Source organism: Plectropomus leopardus, chromosome 12, assembly GCF_026936395.1.
Source record: "Plectropomus leopardus strain MGB_pleo_1.0 chromosome 12, ASM2693639v1, whole genome shotgun sequence".
Lineage (NCBI taxonomy): Eukaryota > Metazoa > Chordata > Actinopteri > Perciformes > Serranidae > Plectropomus > Plectropomus leopardus.
In genome coordinates, this window is record NC_142187.1 from 19,304,677 (window position 1) to 19,321,667 (window position 16,991).

The window sequence follows — 16,991 nt, forward strand, 5'->3', positions numbered from 1 at the left end:
TAAAGGCGGTTGCCAACAAGTGGCTAAATGACTCCAAACTCCACTCCAAACATGGTTTTATAGCCTTGTTATGGCGGCGCAATAAATCATACAACCATTGTTCATTTATAGCCTAACGTTAGCTTTTTACTTCTGGCAATAGCATTTACCCTTTAAAAATCATAAAAGTAGTGTTTATTTGTGAAGATTATTTTGTTTAACAGAACCTGAAAGTATCATAAACATTTGTTTGCTGCAATCTTATTGGCTTTTTGTGAGGGAACCACAGCGATGCTAACTTCTGGTTTGGCCAACAAAACTGCAATCCCTGCATCACTCGATACTGATCAATTGTATGCATTATTTTTTTAAAACAGTGATAGTGGACAATGCCCATAAGAGATGCAAAACTTTGCTCATACATCATCTGCTGAAGAAGACATGAGATGCAGCTGAAAGCTCTGGAAAAAGCTAGCAAGAGGGCACTGCGCAAGATTTTTGTATTTATCTTCAAGCTACTATTACTATAAAATACAAGAAGCAGCAGCATCTTCACATTTGAAAGTCTGGTACTGGCAAATGTTTGACATTTTTGCTTGAATAATGACTGAAACAAATTATCATATTTATCATAATTATTGCTGCATATTCATTTTCTGTTAATTGACTGAACAATAATTGACTAATTGTTTCAGCTTAAATGTGCAGCATAAAATATAAAATGCATACATTCAAACATACAAAGAAAGACTACAAAACACAAAACCAGCAGGCAGCATTTAAACAGCCATTCATATGCAGGCTAAAAGTCTCACCTATGCAGCAAACCTATAACTTTACTCAACCAAGGGACAGTTCACCCCAAATTCAAAAACACACCGTTTACCTCTTGCCTGCAGCACTGTAAAATCTATAAAGTTGGAAACCAACTGCCTTGGAAAAAAGTAAATATAATTATTAATCTTAATTTATATTTACTTTATATCTTATTGTTATGATTCTTCAAAATTTACCTGTATTTACTTCATTTTGTGAAGTTGTTACAACTTAAAGAAGACAAGTGGAATTACCTACAAAAATGAAGACTAATAGCTATACCTACTTACAATTACCAAGGCAATTAGTTTTTCCTAGATTTTTTCAAGTAAAATTAATATGCGAGATTTTACAGTGAGTGCTAATTATCTATCTAGCTGGTTTTGGTGTGAGTTGCACAGTGTTCAAAGCACCAAAAACTTAAGATAATGACCCAGTTACTCAAAATTCACAGACCATGTTGTCTGCAGTTTCATGTAGTTTCACTTTCTTTCTACCAAACTACATCTGCCAACTATATCATCACAAAGAGGGAGGCTGAGAGAATATAGTTTCTACACGAAACTGCTCACAAACAAGGTCTGTGGATTATCTTGAGTGTACTGAATGTATTTTTTGGTGCTTTGAGCACCACAAGCCGAGTGCCATCTAGTTCTATTATATTCAAGAGAAGTCAGACATATACAGTTGATATCTCCAACACTCAGCAACTCGCACAAAAACAATCTAGACTGATAAATAGCACTATGAGTAAGAGGAAAAATATGTATTTTTGATTTGGAGCTGAACTGTACCTTTAACAAAGCCTACAGATATTGCCATCAGTTGTTAATTAAAGAAAAAAAAACTGGACATACATAGACTGTACAGAGCATTATTTATGTGTATGTGTCTTGTTCTGAGAAAGACTGAGTAGTTATTCACCCGAATAACCAATTGTTTGTTAAGGACTTCAGATGCTGAAATGTCAGCACTGATGCTATAACTCACCTACACACGAGTAGCCCTGTGGTCCATGATAGGTAGGTGTTTTAAGTCTGACTGTGCTGGTTTTGCATCATACCCCTCTACCTGGTGACCTGATGTTAACATATAGAGAACATGGTAGGAAGATAGTCCCTGGATACCACCTCACACATATCTCAGCCCCACTCACTGCTGGAGAGCAGAGCCATTACATCATCACCCCTCGCCTTCGGGAACAAGGAGCGCTGACCACTGGGAGATGTGGGGTCATTACATCACTGGCAGCAGCCCGGAGCAAACCATAAAAGAAGGAGCCGTGGCTCTGTGGCAGGCAGGAACTGGACCGTGTGTGAGCTGATCATCACTAATGCTGGGTAATGTTGCTAACAGACACACAGGTCAGGTGGAGGGTCAGGGACTGCTTGACGCAATGCAATGCTGTGACACACACCACCCCAGGCCTTTAGTCAGCCCAGCCAGTAATGAGCATTGTTATGTCACATTAAGAGACCGTATGAGACGCACAGTGCTTTAATAATAATAATCCATTATTATCAATGCTGGAGTTTACGTTCCATTTGAATACTGGAGTGTGCCTGTGGCTTTTCAGTTTCACACAGTCCTGTTTCATAATCATCGGCTGATTGATAAGCCATCACCCTACAGTATTTATGTAAATTACCAACACAAGTAGTATATTTCTACTTCTGGTTTTCTGTATCATTATTCCAAGAAATGTTACTGAGCTCTAAATAAGCAACTTTCTGCATCATTTTAAAGCAGAAACAACACTGACCTCGTGTCATTGTGTGGTTGAAGTGGGTGTGTGAGTGGGCAGAGCAGCCTATAAACAGGATATGCTATTATGAACGATTTCACCACCTTGTTAATCACAAGGGACCAGAGGATCAATACTGTATCTAATAAAAAAAAAACATGGTTACCAAGTGTTTTCATATATATATATATATATATATATATATATATAGATATAGAGAGAGAGAGAGAGAGAGAGAGAGAGAGAGAGAGAGAGAGTAAATGCAGGTATGAAAAAAATTAAAATTGTGATAGAACAAGTTTGAGGGCCTCCCACTAGTTTTACATATTGTTATGTAGTATTTTTCACATATTTTTTATATTTTTTTTTACACACTTTCCATACTTAAAACATTATACATATTGTATCATCTAAACATTTGACATATTAGTGTAAACATTGGAGCATAATACACATATATTGTTGTTATATATTACATACTTCTTATTTTCAAACTTCTTATTTCTACCTTCTTATAATTTTCTATGCTTTTCATCAGAGTGACTGTAAAAAATTAAAATTTCCCCCTGGGGATCAAATACATATCTGATTTCTGATTGATGAATGACAGAAACACTGATGGCCAGGCAAAATCATTCGAATTTACAGGGTGCCACAGCTGAAGCTTGGTGCCACTGTTAACAAAAATATTGTTCAATAGCGTGGATGCTGACATCGTTATCGGTATCATTATCGTTTGTGGACAGCCCTTGGTAGACAAGATGAGAGTGGCTACAATTCTGCAGAAAAGAGACAATTATGTTTTCAGACAAATTTAAGGTCACAAATAGAAAAACATTTTTGCTAAAAAAAAGCCCCCAAAAAAGATATATTTAAGGCAATTATTAGTTATTAATATAACTAATAATTGCCTAAAATAGTTGGGCACTGTAGTTTTTATAACTCATTGGGGACTATTTTTCCTGTACAGCTTTCATGCACTGGCAAGTTTTTAGCAGCTTTATGATGTATGTGGGACTGTGTCGAAATAAACTGTAATGCCCACAGATTGTTTAGATAGGTTGTTTACTTGTACTTTGACCGGGGTGCTGTAGAACCTCCTACAGAGGTAATACATGCCCTGTTGTTTGTTGTTGTCAGTCAGTGTTTTGTATAAATCTTGACTGCAAACTAATGTCCCTGTAAGGGACAAAAAAAGATGCTTTCAATTTTGAGTATGTGCAACTGTGTGGCCCAATTATGTTTTTTCGGACAACAAAGAATATGCTATATTTGGCTTTGGATACAGGAGCAACACTTTTAATCCATTGTTGGTTTTGGTCAGGTGATTTGTTGAGCACATGGTAAGCTTGCCTAGGACACTAAATTGATCCAGCCCTGCTAACATTATCTAGTTTTATTTCATATAATTACAAATCAGTTGACACACAGGGGCAGGACTGTATGTCATTGTGGTCTAGATGCGAGGACTGATATTGCTGAGTAGGATTTCATGTCAAAGACAGAAGAATACAGAAAGGCAGAAGTGGGTTATTGAGGAGGTGGGGAGCAAAACCGGTGTGATGGTGCAGCCAGTCCCTCCAGATTTAGAAAATCAGGAGGAAAGAAGTGGGGTGGGGAGATAAACAGGTGCACAAAGGCTGAGATAGCGTCAGCAAAATACATGTATGAAACTGTTCTCATAAACAGACGATAAAGACTGAAACAGAGTAAGAAAATACATGAATAAATTAAGGAAAAAGAACGACATTAGCATCAGCATGCAGCAAAGTGCTCCTCATCTATGCATCCCTCCCTCCCTCAAATCTTTCTCTCTGTGCCATAAAGATTATCTTAATAGAAATGACCTCCATCTGAGACAGCTGAGTGGCCCAAACCTTATTAGTTATTTACCTCCCTTCCATCTCCCTTCCCTTTATCCACTTATCACACGGGCAAACAGCACAGTGGCGCCTCAAGTCTTTCTTTACGTTTTCCCTTCTCCCTGCAAAATTATGCCCTGTTCTCCTTATAGTGATGGTAATTTATTGTGTCATTTTATACGAGACAATAGTCCCTCTGGATTTGCACAACTGACAAGTGAGAGTAGCAGGGAAATGTGTGCAACTGTGGCAGGCGTATTTGTCCAAGCGTGGCGATATCCAAGTGCTTTTAAGAGCTCTTCGTGTCTATACAACACGTGAGGCTTTGACACATCTTTACAGTAGGCTTCCCTATATAGCTGCTTATCAGTGCATGTGAGCTGCTGAGGAAGACGGCAACACGTGCTGGTGACAGAAACGTGTGATTCTGTGATTTGGCGAGAGGAGAGAGATAGAGAGATAGAAAAAGAGATGCCCTCCAAGATGAGCGCTCTCAAGCGATATAATGGCTCTCCTTTGGGTTTAAATCAGCGTGCAGAAAGTGGTCTGCCCTAGTGTAGCCTGCTGCAGTGTAACGCAGGAGAGAAGCAAGAGAAGATATTTTATATATCAGACTCCAGAGTCCCTGAGCCCACTCACGCCTCTGCTGTAGGTGTGCCTGTGACGCACATTGAAAAAGTGAGGCTGCAGCATACTATCCGTGTCTGTCTGTCTGTCAATGTTCTCACCTAGAAATGTGCAAGTTCTTTAAACAAGCAGGGCTCCAGAGCATCATCTACCAAATTAAAAAAGATCTCCAGGTATAATAAAATTGTCTGTGTACTGGCGCTGCAGTCTTGCAGAAATTAGACAGCAGCAGAGCGCAGGGAGGTTTTTTTCAGGTAAAGAATACCCAACTTCTGACAACCTCGTCAGTCCCCCTCCCCTTTAAACACACACACACACACACACACACACACACACACACACACACACACACACACACACACACACACACACACACACACACTGACACAAATTCAACAAACCCCCTGACACACACAAACACACACACACCGACTCCACCGGGCATGCATAAACAAGGCTCGGAAAGAAATAGACCACCATAGCCCTCTATGCTTCTGTGGAGGTATAACAGTCACAACAAAAGACTTCAAAGCTGGCATGTTAATGTACATACATGTGCATATAACTCATCCTAATGATCAGCAAGGAAACACATTTAACAGTCTAAAATCTGTCCTTTTAAAAGATGCAACTTATTTTATGTTGTCAGGAGAGAACACATCCAATCGAACAGCTTCGCCTTTGTGTTCTGATCACGATTACATAGATAAAACAATCAAAATAAGAACCACTGTAACACACAGGTCCATGACATCACACTCACAGTAGAAGGCACTTGACTAATAACAATTTAACACACAAATGATGTACGGATACAATCTTACTCTGGCTTGAAATAAAAACCAAACCAAGAAGAAACCACTGAAGATGCAAATAGTGACAATGCCTCCACCAGCTCCACTTCACATACAGGTCTACTCTATGTTCAGCAGCCACAACGCTGTGTTCATGCTTCGAATGTTTTTGTTGCATGTTTGACAGAGCTGCAGGGCCATTTAAAATCAGGTACTGCAGGTGGAGATCAGCGCAAGAGAACTGGCTACATTTTTAGGAGAACAGTGACATCATGTGGAGGTATGTGGAAATTTCACTCCAAAGCCCAGGGGATTCAACTTTCTTGCAAGCAATTAAGCGTTGTCTCTACGGCAAACTCGACTCTTCTATGTGTCATTCACAGAGCAAATACAGTGTGTTTTGTGTGACTTTGCTAAAGAAAAAGCACTCAATACAAAGCTCATGGGATTTTGTCCTGGACAGGACTCCCTGGGAAGGTTCGTAACCATTTTAGCACATAGATTCTATTAAATATCTATTTAATTCTATTGAAGTGTAAACAGGCTCAACCTACTACTCACAGTACGCTGAGCAAAGATGTTATGCTAAGTGGGGGACAATAACAATGTACATTTTTACTCAAGTACTGCACTTTAGTACAGTTTTTGAGTATCTGTACTTTAGTTTTTTTTCTTTCTGTCTGTCTTTCGTTTTTTTGGAAATGTAATACTTTGACTCTACTACATTTAAAAGACAAATACTGTACTTTTGACTCCACTACATTTCTATGAAGGCTCTCTTGTTACATTTGCTTTGAAGTGAGCGGATGATGTCTTTTTTTCCCTTTTCTAAAATGCAAAAGGTCATAAATTGTGAACATGCAGTTCAGCATGTGGTTTGTTTGTGAAGTGGTGCTCCCGTACCTCTACCTCGCGCATGTGCTACTCTTGAGATGAAGAATGATTCCTATATTTTAAATGTTTGCTCTGTTTACCACACACAAACTACCTCACGGCATGTTGAGGTATGTCAAATTTGCCTTATTCCAGATGATATTTTAAACAAAGTTGTCTGTGCTTGTAGTAGTTGCAGTGTTTGTGCTATTTTTGGTCAAATTACTTTTTATGGATTTATCAACAAAGTTGTCGCACACTGTTAGAAGTATTTTTACACTGCGTTTTCACTTAAGCTGTCCAGTAAAAAATCTCTAAATGATGAAGAGCAGGGATGAGCATCAAACTTTACTACCGACTAACAAAAATGTTCAATGGCATGTCAGATTTGTTTTAACAGATAGTTCCTAATTTTAATTATAATTTTGCTAATTATAGACTGTTTTTTATTTAATCCTCTTTGAGGTTGCTGCACAGCTGCTGGCGTTGGACAACATTTAAAAACTTAGGCTTCTCTTATTAAATGAAATGTGTTTTGAAAAAAATGTTTTCAGGTCACAGGCATCTGGAAAAAGGATTGTTTTGACAGTGGTAGAGACAGTAGCTCCACTGGGTAGTGTCTACTTGGTAAATTTAATAATATTTTATGCAACAGATGTCTGCACACCCAGACAGATGATATTATATTAACACTTTATATATATATATATACACACAAATGGCTGACGCTTTTGGGTGCCTTTAACACCAGAAATTATAGGAAGAGGGAAGAAAGGGAGGAGGTTGGACTTGCAAAGAGTCCCCAGCTTGATTCAAACTGAAAGACCCCTAGTTTACAGCAAAAGTAGTGACATTATGTCCAGGGCGATGCTGAATCATAACACTTAGTGTCCAATACAGTCAGAATAACATAAAACTACTTACCAAGTATCAGAATAGAGTCTTCTTTCTGGACATGTTTTTCCAGAAGGTGCTTGAATTTAGAAACGCTGCCCAGCCAGTCATAACACTGCTCCGTCTTGTATCTTTCATCCCAGTAGTCAACGTCTTTGTACCTGGAGTTGTCATCGGGGAGGTCCATATTCTCTGTGCAATGTAAATGTGACAAAATAAAAATATTATCCATTTCAGGAAAAAAAACACTTTTAACTGCCTTGATAGTGGCTGTAATCTGTAATTGTACCAGCCCTGATCCAGGAGCCATCGTGTGTGTGTGTGTGTGTGTGTGTGTGTGTCCTATGGGCAATTCTGACGCTTGTTTTTTTGCTATTTTTGTTAATTTACCATCTTCGAAATAAAGATCTAACTATGTTTTATGTACTTTATTGTGGTTTCAGCGTCTTGTGTTTAAGTCTGTGTGTTCTTCATTTCAACTAGCTGCAAAAAAAGAAATGACTCTTCCTTTCATAAATATTAAAAATTGTAACATTCCTCTGGTTTTTCTCCGTCTCTCATTGACTGCACTGACTGTTAGCTTACCGTTAACTGCAACGTTAGCTGTATTGCTACACCTGTAGCTAGCTTTTCCTCTGGCAGCTCTTTGGGTAGCTTGAAATCACATTTCCGTGTCATTACCATCATTTCTTCATCTGAAATATCACTTGGAGCTAAACCCTCTCTCTGGTGGCTTCGTATCTTTTTTTATTCTCCGTTACAAACACCTGGTTTCAACCGCTGCCCAGTTAGCTTAACGTCTGAAGTGAGCGTTAATGTAAAGTGAATTTAGTGGTAAGTTAGTGGAGGCTGGCACAAGCGTTAGCCATTTAAACGTGGTATGAATTCAACACAAATTGATAGAAAAATACACTGAAATTGTGTTGTGTTTAAAGTGTGTTGTGTTAAGAACTGACTTTCCGATGGAGGTCAGGGCGCATGCGCGCATGAGTGTAACTTGGATCCATCAGTGCACTAGAATAAAGGGCTCTGGTAGCCGCTAGCCAGCTGTAGCAACCAGTTTAATCATATACATAAACAAACGTTATTATTCAGTTCCTTACAGAATGAGAGTTGAAGTACATGCTATTCTCTGGCTACTTACCAATTCCTCGCTAAGTCCGGCAGCTCCTCAAAACGCCGGTTTGTGAATCCACGTGTTCTCCCCACCCAGCGTCCACAGCATTAAAGCTGCAGTGCACCAAACAGACAGAACACGTGAGCAGGACTATCCTACTGTAGACCCTGCAGACGAGTAAACAACAGCAGAAATCTCAACGAGGCACTATAGTGAGTCCCGATGTAAAAGATCAGAGTCCTGGGAGGAATTATTAGTTTGACGAGAGACACATTTGCTTGTTTTTGTTGGTGAATAAGCGGAGAAGGCGGAACACTATGATTTAACTCTTACGTACCCTGCACGTGTGCTGCTTTCAAATACTGCTTGTAAAATCTCTCAAAACTCCTAGGTGCATTCATCAGACCCTTGGTGAGATACAATGCTGTAAATTTAGTTTTCTAATGGCTTTTCTATTAATTAAAAAAACAATAATTTAAAAGAATAAGGAAACTTTTTTTTGTTTTTTAGTTAGTTGGCTGTATTTTATGGTCAACTAATATAACCATTTTTAATGCATCAAAACATGTGCCAGATAAGGAAAAATGTGCATCGGGCATGATAGTGCTGAAGCAATGTGTCGATTTATTCAGTTGTCACAGAGAAAATTAATTGATATTAAAAATGTTTTGAGAATCAATTAAGAATATAGGTATTTTCCCAACCAGATATGCAGCACCATCTCTGTGAGATTTTTGTTTTGTTTTGGGTTTTTTTTTTTTTGTTTTTTTTTTTTTTAAATGCACATCTGTTGGACATCAATAAGAAGACACTTTTTTTGTAGACATTTTACAGTTAAGCTGATTAAAGCATCATTAGAATAATGATATTACAAATAAGGCTATATTTTATTATCTGCCAAAATATTAAAGATTTTCACAAAAATGTCTATGCAGCAAAACATATGACAAATAAGGAAAAAATGTGCATAGGTATGATAATTGGTGCTGAAGTAATGTCGCGATTTATTCAGTAGGTGGAGAGAAATTAATTGATGTTGAAAATGTTGAGAATCAATTAAGCATGTAAGGTGACAAACAATAATCAGACAATTAACTTAATATCTATCTATCCACTGTATATGCATCCTTGTATGTATGTATATGTGTATATAATTTTGGAAATGTTTTTAAAGTTTTAAATTAAGTTGCTTACTGCATTCTTTCCATGTGTTTGAAAGAATTCAAGCCAATATGCTGAAGTTTCAAAGGGTTCAACAAATCAAACTAAATTCATGAAATGTGGAGATTACATAGCACAAAGAAATAACATATTACGGTGCAGACTTGGACAAAATGTTGTTGTTAGATAAGGCCTACTTTTAGCATATTTCTTTGTTTGTCATGTCATAAAATGATGTAGCACCTTATGCAACCACACAGTAATGAGACAGCCAGAATTCAGTATAGTTTTAGTCATTTGAGCAGTTTGAGAAGCATTTCGCTGGTGAATATCCCAGCTGCAAGAGTGAGCACAATGAACAGCACGGTCAGGCCACGACGCAGCACCAGCTGTCTGTCCAGCCGAGACTGTGGCACTGCAGCACCGGCTGTCTCTCCATCACAGGCCGGACTGAGCTCCTGCAGGTCTGAGTTGCACTCCTCGTAGCTCAGGATGCTGGATGAAATAATGGTGACCTGGCACTCTCTCTGAGCAGTGTGGGCATGTCCTGATCAGAGAGGGAGAGACGTGGAGTTAGTTGTTTATTCTATGCACAGTATGCATGCTTCTGGAGGACATGTAACAAAAAGGAACTGAGCAGTTACTTACTTTTGTTTTCCCACGCCAGCACATCTTTCTTTTCTGTGGGCTGGACTCCTGCCCTCAACATCGCCTGCTCACACACAATTATGACAGCTGTTTGTAATGCATATCAAAAAATATATAATGTGCATCTACAGGGACACTGACTATTATACTGCAGCTACTTAAAAATTACAGTTACAGGATAATTTGGTGTCATCCAGTGTCATTTCCTACTTGAGACTGTAGAGGGCAGAAAAGACCGTGAAGTGTATGTAAGGGAACACACACTGCTGAAAATCCCTTATTGTGCATAGTACAATACAATATTAGCAATTTTGAACTTGTAAAACTGAAGTTAGGGTCCAAACCTTGCTCTGAATTGTAAAAGGTCATAATGCAATAATCCCTTTTGACTGCTTCCCACCCCAGAGGCTTGATTTCTCCTGCCTTGCTTCATTAAAAAAAAAAGAAAAGAAAAGAAAAAATAGACTCTGCTTGTCTAATATGAATCTAAGCTATAAAATGCACACCACAGTGTAGTTCTTCATATGGCACAAGTCACTGTAAAACACTAAAAATCTTCATAGTTTTCTGTCATTTCATGCAGTTTCAAGGTGTGGCCACTCACCTCTTCAGCAGCCTTTCTCCAATTTAATTTACACAAGAAAGTGATAAAGAATGTGGACTGTAGAGTGACACAAACAAAAAGCCCCAACCACAGTCCTGCAACAGAAAGAAAAAACACTCAAACAAGACTTTCAAGTGACATACCAACGTCAATAGCTCCTCTGTCCTCACCTAGGATGCCCATTTTGGCAGCAAACATCAGGGACACTCCAATAGGAAGGCCGATGCAGTAATATCCCACCAAGTTACAGATTGCCCCGATCCGCGGCTGCCCTACTCCTCGTATAATGCCCCCTGTCACAGCCTGCACACATCAAAAACAGATATCTGGCTCTCTTTCTGCTGCGCTAATTTTCACATGATTATAATTTCTCCTGATAATAACAACTCGCTCACCGCCATGGCATCAGCAGGATAGAAGAACCCAAATATGATCATGACATCAGCAACCCGCTGAACAATTTCTCTGAGAAATGCAAAGAAAGATTTACATTAGTAGATATGCAACACATAATTTATGCAAAGACAGGGATAATTTCACCCTTTCGTGCTTTTTTGATGTCTTAACTATCTTAATTTGGCCGTGGTTTAGTATGTTCTGTCTAACAAATAGCCAATTCTTTATACATTTTGGGCTTTTTTGGAAAATCTTATCACTGACTGAGTTATACAATCTCAAGTTACAGTAACATCAGAGATTTTGAAAGTAAATGTATGAATACAAGAATACACTTCAGTAATTCATACTCACTTTTCTGTTGTAAAGATGTAACCAATTACATTCTTAGACGATCCAAGAATAATTCCAACAAAGCACGAGACTGCAACTGGATTGAATATTGGAAGAACACAGATGCCAGTGATAGTATAAACAAATGTTACAGTGTTAAATAAAGTTTTTTATATTATTATTAATATGAGTAGAATCAGTGTGAGTGCCTTTTATACTGCGCTAGTCCACCTCAGTGACTCAGTGAGGTACTGGCATTTCTTGATGTTGCATAATTAACTGTGAGTTTACTGTCGATGGAGAGTGGTCTGCATGGATATATTTTTTCTTACATGTACAGATGACGGAGACCTTGCCAAATGCAATGGCCTCATCAATGTTCCCAGCACCAAGAGCATTCCCAACCCGCACGCTGGCAGCTACTCCTAATCCCATTGGGAACTATGGTGTAGAAAAAGATACAAAATATTATTTGCATTTTAAAAAGGAACTATTTTAAACTGCAAATATGACAGTTCTTTATCAGAGACATGGACAGAGCTGGACATTATAAACATTCACGGCTCAGCTTAAACCTCAGTGGGTCCAGGAAGATTTTTTTTCCCATTTTTTTCCCAGCTATATTCACTATTTTTTAAGCCATATGAATACTTAAATTTCTATGCATCATCTGGGGAAAAAACACCAACTGCATTAGGGAAAAAAAATCTGTCTTTGATGTTCTGAGACCGTCAGACAACAAACATTGAAGATGACTAATTTTCACTCCTGACCCCTAAAAAGAAGCAAAAAGTGTCTCATGTTACCATATTTAATTTAGAAAACATAGGTAGGTTAGAAGTTTGGAACAGCATTAGTATTAGAGAAGTAATTAACTATCGCTCAGTTGATTTACCAGACCAGTTAGAGAGACTAGTATAGGAAAACTAAAAAAGAATTTGCAGTCTTGATTACATAAAAACAAACAACATCTGCATTACCATGAATGTAATAGTGACCAACTGATGCACAACTGACTGAGCTCCCAGTTCAACCTCACTGATCACACCAGCCAACAGTCCTCCGATTTCAAAAGTCCACCACTCCAGACAGAGCATAAGCATGCTGGGAACAGCCACCCGGGTGAACAGACCCCATTCCTGCAGACAGTCCAGGGACCAACCTAGAGGACAGAGTTTAACAAGTCAATACTATCAGCACAGGATTAAAAATGATCCATCTGATCAGAACTTAAAATTTCTAAAATAAATAAAATAGAAAACTCACCAGACCATGTTGCCTTGTGTAACCCTATCCAGTAGATGTAAATGAACAACGTTAGCGCCAAAGCTAACTGTGAGACAGCATTTGCTGCTGCAGATCCACTGTAGTTCAAAAGAATTTAAACAACTCAATCAACAAAAAAAAAAGAAGTTGGCGTTGTACATTTCTGCATAGATGAACCATGGATATGTTACATTTGCACATTATGTACGTTTCAACAACGCTGTCATCAACATACTATTGAGTTTAGGCATAAAAACCACCTAGTTATGGTTAGGAAAAGATCATGTTTGAGCTTAAAATACCTAGTTTTACAGTATACCACCTCGGCAGGAAAAGCAGAATGTCTTGGTAAAAACAATTACTTTTTGTGGGACTATCCCTGCTGAGGGGTTGCTACAAACAGCCATGCTTGCAGTCTAAAAAGCCACTGAAAACACAGCAGTGACTCGCTAAAACACCACTACTTTTGTTTATTTGTTATCAACTTAACAGGTGTCTACTTATGAAACGTGTAAATGTACCGTTTTCGTGGTTCACCAAAACATGCAATGCCAACATTATCTGCTAGTGACTAGGCTGAGATTACGACACACTTCAAATTAAACAGGAGGCTCACTGACGCTCATAACCTTTAATAAGTGAAACCTGACTATGAATGAAAGGCTGACACATAATTTAAAATATTTCTGCTTGACCTATATTTTACAATATACACCACTAGCTTATCAACCTCTTTTTCTAGTTTGTTATGATGGAGGTTACACTTACACAACTCCCATGTCCATCACAAAGAGCAGTATGTAGTTGGTAACTGCATTGAGGACATTTGCAATGACTCCAGTTACCACCTGAGGCCAGATGATACCCTGCCAATTAAAGTACAACATGATCTCAGTGCTGACATTAATAGCAGATCTTTAGCCGTCCGTGTGTGCGTGTGGACGTGCACCGCACCTGGTTCTGTAGATACCTCCCCTGCAGCTGGTACATGAACGCAGCCTGCAGACAGGACAGAGAATAGGAGTCAATAAAACTTACAAATGGGAATTTAGGACAGGTGCTGCATCTAAGTGTTGACCAAACTTACTGGCAGAGAAGGCATGAAGATCTTGACATACAGCTGGGAGAGTCTGAGGGCAAACATACAAAAATGTGTTTAATATGTGAGACTTAGAAAAAAAATACACATATGTAAAACAACAGTGTTGTAAAGGTTACTTTTATTTCAGCATAAAAAAAAACCTCAAAAAGCAAAAGGTTCATTGTGTGGCCATAAAGTGAGAGTATATAACTTTTTAAGGAATAAATAAAACATTCTTATATATTGGAGGTTAAATTGATAAGCATTAAAACACTGTTGTTTCAGTCCTCTCAGATGTTTTGCATTTTTAGTCGGTCATATATTGCCACTATTTTATGGTGGCAAATGTCAGCCAGCTCCAGACAGGCATTTTAATTTTCTGACTTAATAATTCTTCTCTGCTCATATTACTTTTAATTGAAACTCATAAGAGAGAGTGTGTATTTTTTTCTGCTGATTTTTTTCCACATGACACATGGTTGTCATGCTACTGAAACCACATCGAGCAGGAGTAAGATGCAGAAGCTAATTTTGCTAATATACACTGACTGTATAAAGAGGAAACTGCTTGCTAATGCATTTACCATATCAATAGGTTTAAATCTTTATGTTTTATTTACAGCTTGTTTTGTGGTCACAAAGTGCGAAAATAGTTGAAAGCTCAAGCTAAAGTGGTTGACAGCAGGATTGGATGGAAGCTTAACTGCTGCAGTGTGGGAGAAATGGGGGGCCTTGTTTTTATATCAGGTCTTCCTGGCATGTTCAGGTCATGTAATCATGCTGCTGTTAACATGTTGTGTTACATGTTTTTTGTTGGGGAATGAATGCTGACCGTGCAACCTCTGGGCTCTGTCTGACAGCGAGTAGCATGGGCTCTGTGTTAATGAGGATAGCCCAGCAGGGGAAACAGGCCAGGAGCAGGATCAAAACTCCTCTCTGAAGGATGACTCCCACACGCTTTAGGTTTCCACTCCCATACGTCTACATGACAAAGAACACAAATCAGACGTGTGCACATGAATGCTGTGAGAAAGTAGCCGCCTGCCACACCTAGAAAGAATCTCAGAAACACAATCCAAAATAACGCTGTGGACAAGACAGTAATGGGTCGGGCTTTGAATGGAAAAGTGAGAACACTGAACATGATTGTACCTGAGATATGAGGGTATCACAGGCTGAAGCCAAACCGGTTCCAACTGAAACACCAGTCACGTTGATGATCTGCATCCAAAACACACACACACACACACACGCACACGCACACGCACACGCACACACACACACACACACACACACACACACACACACACACACACACACACACACACACACACACACAAAACATAAAACAACCTAAGAGACACAAAATGACTACACAGAGACACAAAACTACTACAAAGAGGCAAAACAACCAAAAAGAGACACAAAATTACCCCAGCCCCCCATAAAATTACCTCTAGGAGACACAAAGACAGAAAATACAAAATGATCCAAAAATGCATAGAACTTACATACTTCACAAATTACCTATAATACACACAAAATATCTAAAAAATGTGCAAAGCAGCCAAAAAGAGGCACATAATGACAACAACAAAAAAGAGGCAAAATTACCACAAAGTCGATGTGTGTGTTTCCAGTCCTATGCAGGAGAGATCAGGGGGCCTTTTAAATGTCTGTGCGCAGGGGCCCATTTTCTCATAATCCACTTATGACTTGAGGTTTTAATTTAATGCTTCTTCATATTTTTTACCCCCGACATTTTTAGGTAGTTACTTGTAGTGACCAGTAAACATATGATTTTAAAAACATATCATAAGAATATGAAATAAAATGCACTGTTATACCATAGGCTAAATTAAACCACCATATAGTATAAAAACTACAACATTAGTTTACATGTTTCTGTTTAGATAAAAAAAAATATCTAAAAGAGTAACATAATAAAAATAAATAATAAAAAAGTGGATCACAAAACACAGAAAGGTGACTAAAAAAGGCTGAAAGCAAAGCTGTTGTGAGTTGTTTTCTCACCGCTATTGCCAACGCCACACTTGCAAACTCGTTCTCACCGAGATGACCACAGAACACTGCGCTGACAAAATTGATGAGAAAGATCATCAATTGTGAAATGAACTGAAATACAAGGGGGGAAAAAAAACACATTTAATTTAACCATAGAGAAATTGGGTTTGTGTAAGTATTCATTTAATTGATGGTTAAATACATCTGCAAAACTTTGCACATCAAAAAATGTTCCATTCATTGGACAGTAAACAGGGAATTTAAAAAGCCAGTAAAAACTCTCTCAAATATAATTTACAAAATGCATAATACATGTGGATAAAATGGGAAAACATCTGTTCAATGTTTTACCGGTGTGGAGGTAAAAACTGACACAAAAACTGGAATAACCTAAATTACCAGAACCACAATAAACACAACACAAAACAAATAAATCCACAAAAAATAAAGCATATTTTTTCTTGTGTCTCTATCTCATGTTTACCACAGGTCCCGCTAGTTTCACGAGTTGAACCGTTTCCCTTTTGCATTCCACTGGGATCCAGTTCTTGATGCATTTCAGCAACTTTGCACAGGAAGTACATAAAGCCACTTTGGAAATAACAGTAGAAACTGCTTTACTCTGACTGTTCATCCCATTTATCTTGATAAATTTTAGTCCTAAATCTTCCATGTCTAAATAAGACTGAAGACTGGGCAGGTTAAATATTTTGTGCCCCTTTTAGCTGTGATGCCGAGCTGGATATACCTGTCAGGTGGGACGGCCCAGTA

At 38.4% G+C, this 16,991-nt stretch overlaps 2 protein-coding genes across 2 annotated transcripts in view; both read right to left on the bottom strand.

Annotated features, from left to right (window-relative positions):
* Positions 1 to 9,051, bottom strand: part of ece2a (endothelin converting enzyme 2a) — a 92,524-nt gene extending 83,473 nt beyond the window's left edge. Inside the window, exons 1-2 of the mRNA XM_042496974.2 lie at positions 8,734 to 9,051; positions 7,620 to 7,781 (exon numbers count right to left, since the gene is read on the bottom strand). Of these exons, the coding sequence (XP_042352908.1) occupies positions 7,620 to 7,776 (157 nt within the window). The 5' untranslated portion in view covers positions 7,777 to 7,781; positions 8,734 to 9,051. The remainder of the gene's footprint in view (positions 1 to 7,619; positions 7,782 to 8,733) is intronic.
* Positions 9,052 to 9,461: 410 nt separating this feature from the next.
* Positions 9,462 to 16,667, bottom strand: LOC121951254 (multidrug and toxin extrusion protein 1-like). The gene is made up of 15 exons (XM_042497519.2): positions 16,230 to 16,667; positions 15,348 to 15,416; positions 15,028 to 15,176; positions 14,202 to 14,244; positions 14,069 to 14,113; positions 13,883 to 13,980; positions 13,115 to 13,212; positions 12,829 to 13,010; positions 12,181 to 12,289; positions 11,870 to 11,945; positions 11,515 to 11,584; positions 11,290 to 11,422; positions 11,120 to 11,214; positions 10,516 to 10,579; positions 9,462 to 10,414 (listed from the first exon to the last, which is right to left on the bottom strand). Exons 1-15 carry the CDS (start codon positions 16,359 to 16,361, stop codon positions 10,161 to 10,163), a joined length of 1,617 nt encoding a protein of 538 aa, XP_042353453.2. The 5' UTR covers positions 16,362 to 16,667; the 3' UTR covers positions 9,462 to 10,160.
* Between the last annotated feature and the right edge of the window lie 324 nt (positions 16,668 to 16,991).

Excerpts from the sequence above, each read along its gene's own strand:
- LOC121951254 (XM_042497519.2), bottom strand. The coding sequence starts at position 16,361 with ATGTGTTTTTTTTCCCCCCTTGTATTTCAGTTCATTTCACAATTGATG. Across the intron at positions 13,011-13,114 it reads ACACAAGGCAACATGGTCTG|GTTGGTCCCTGGACTGTCTG; the intron begins GTGAGTTTTCTA and ends TCTGTCCTCTAG. Across the intron at positions 10,415-10,515 it reads GCTGGCGTGGGAAAACAAAA|GACATGCCCACACTGCTCAG; the intron begins GTAAGTAACTGC and ends CTCTCTGATCAG.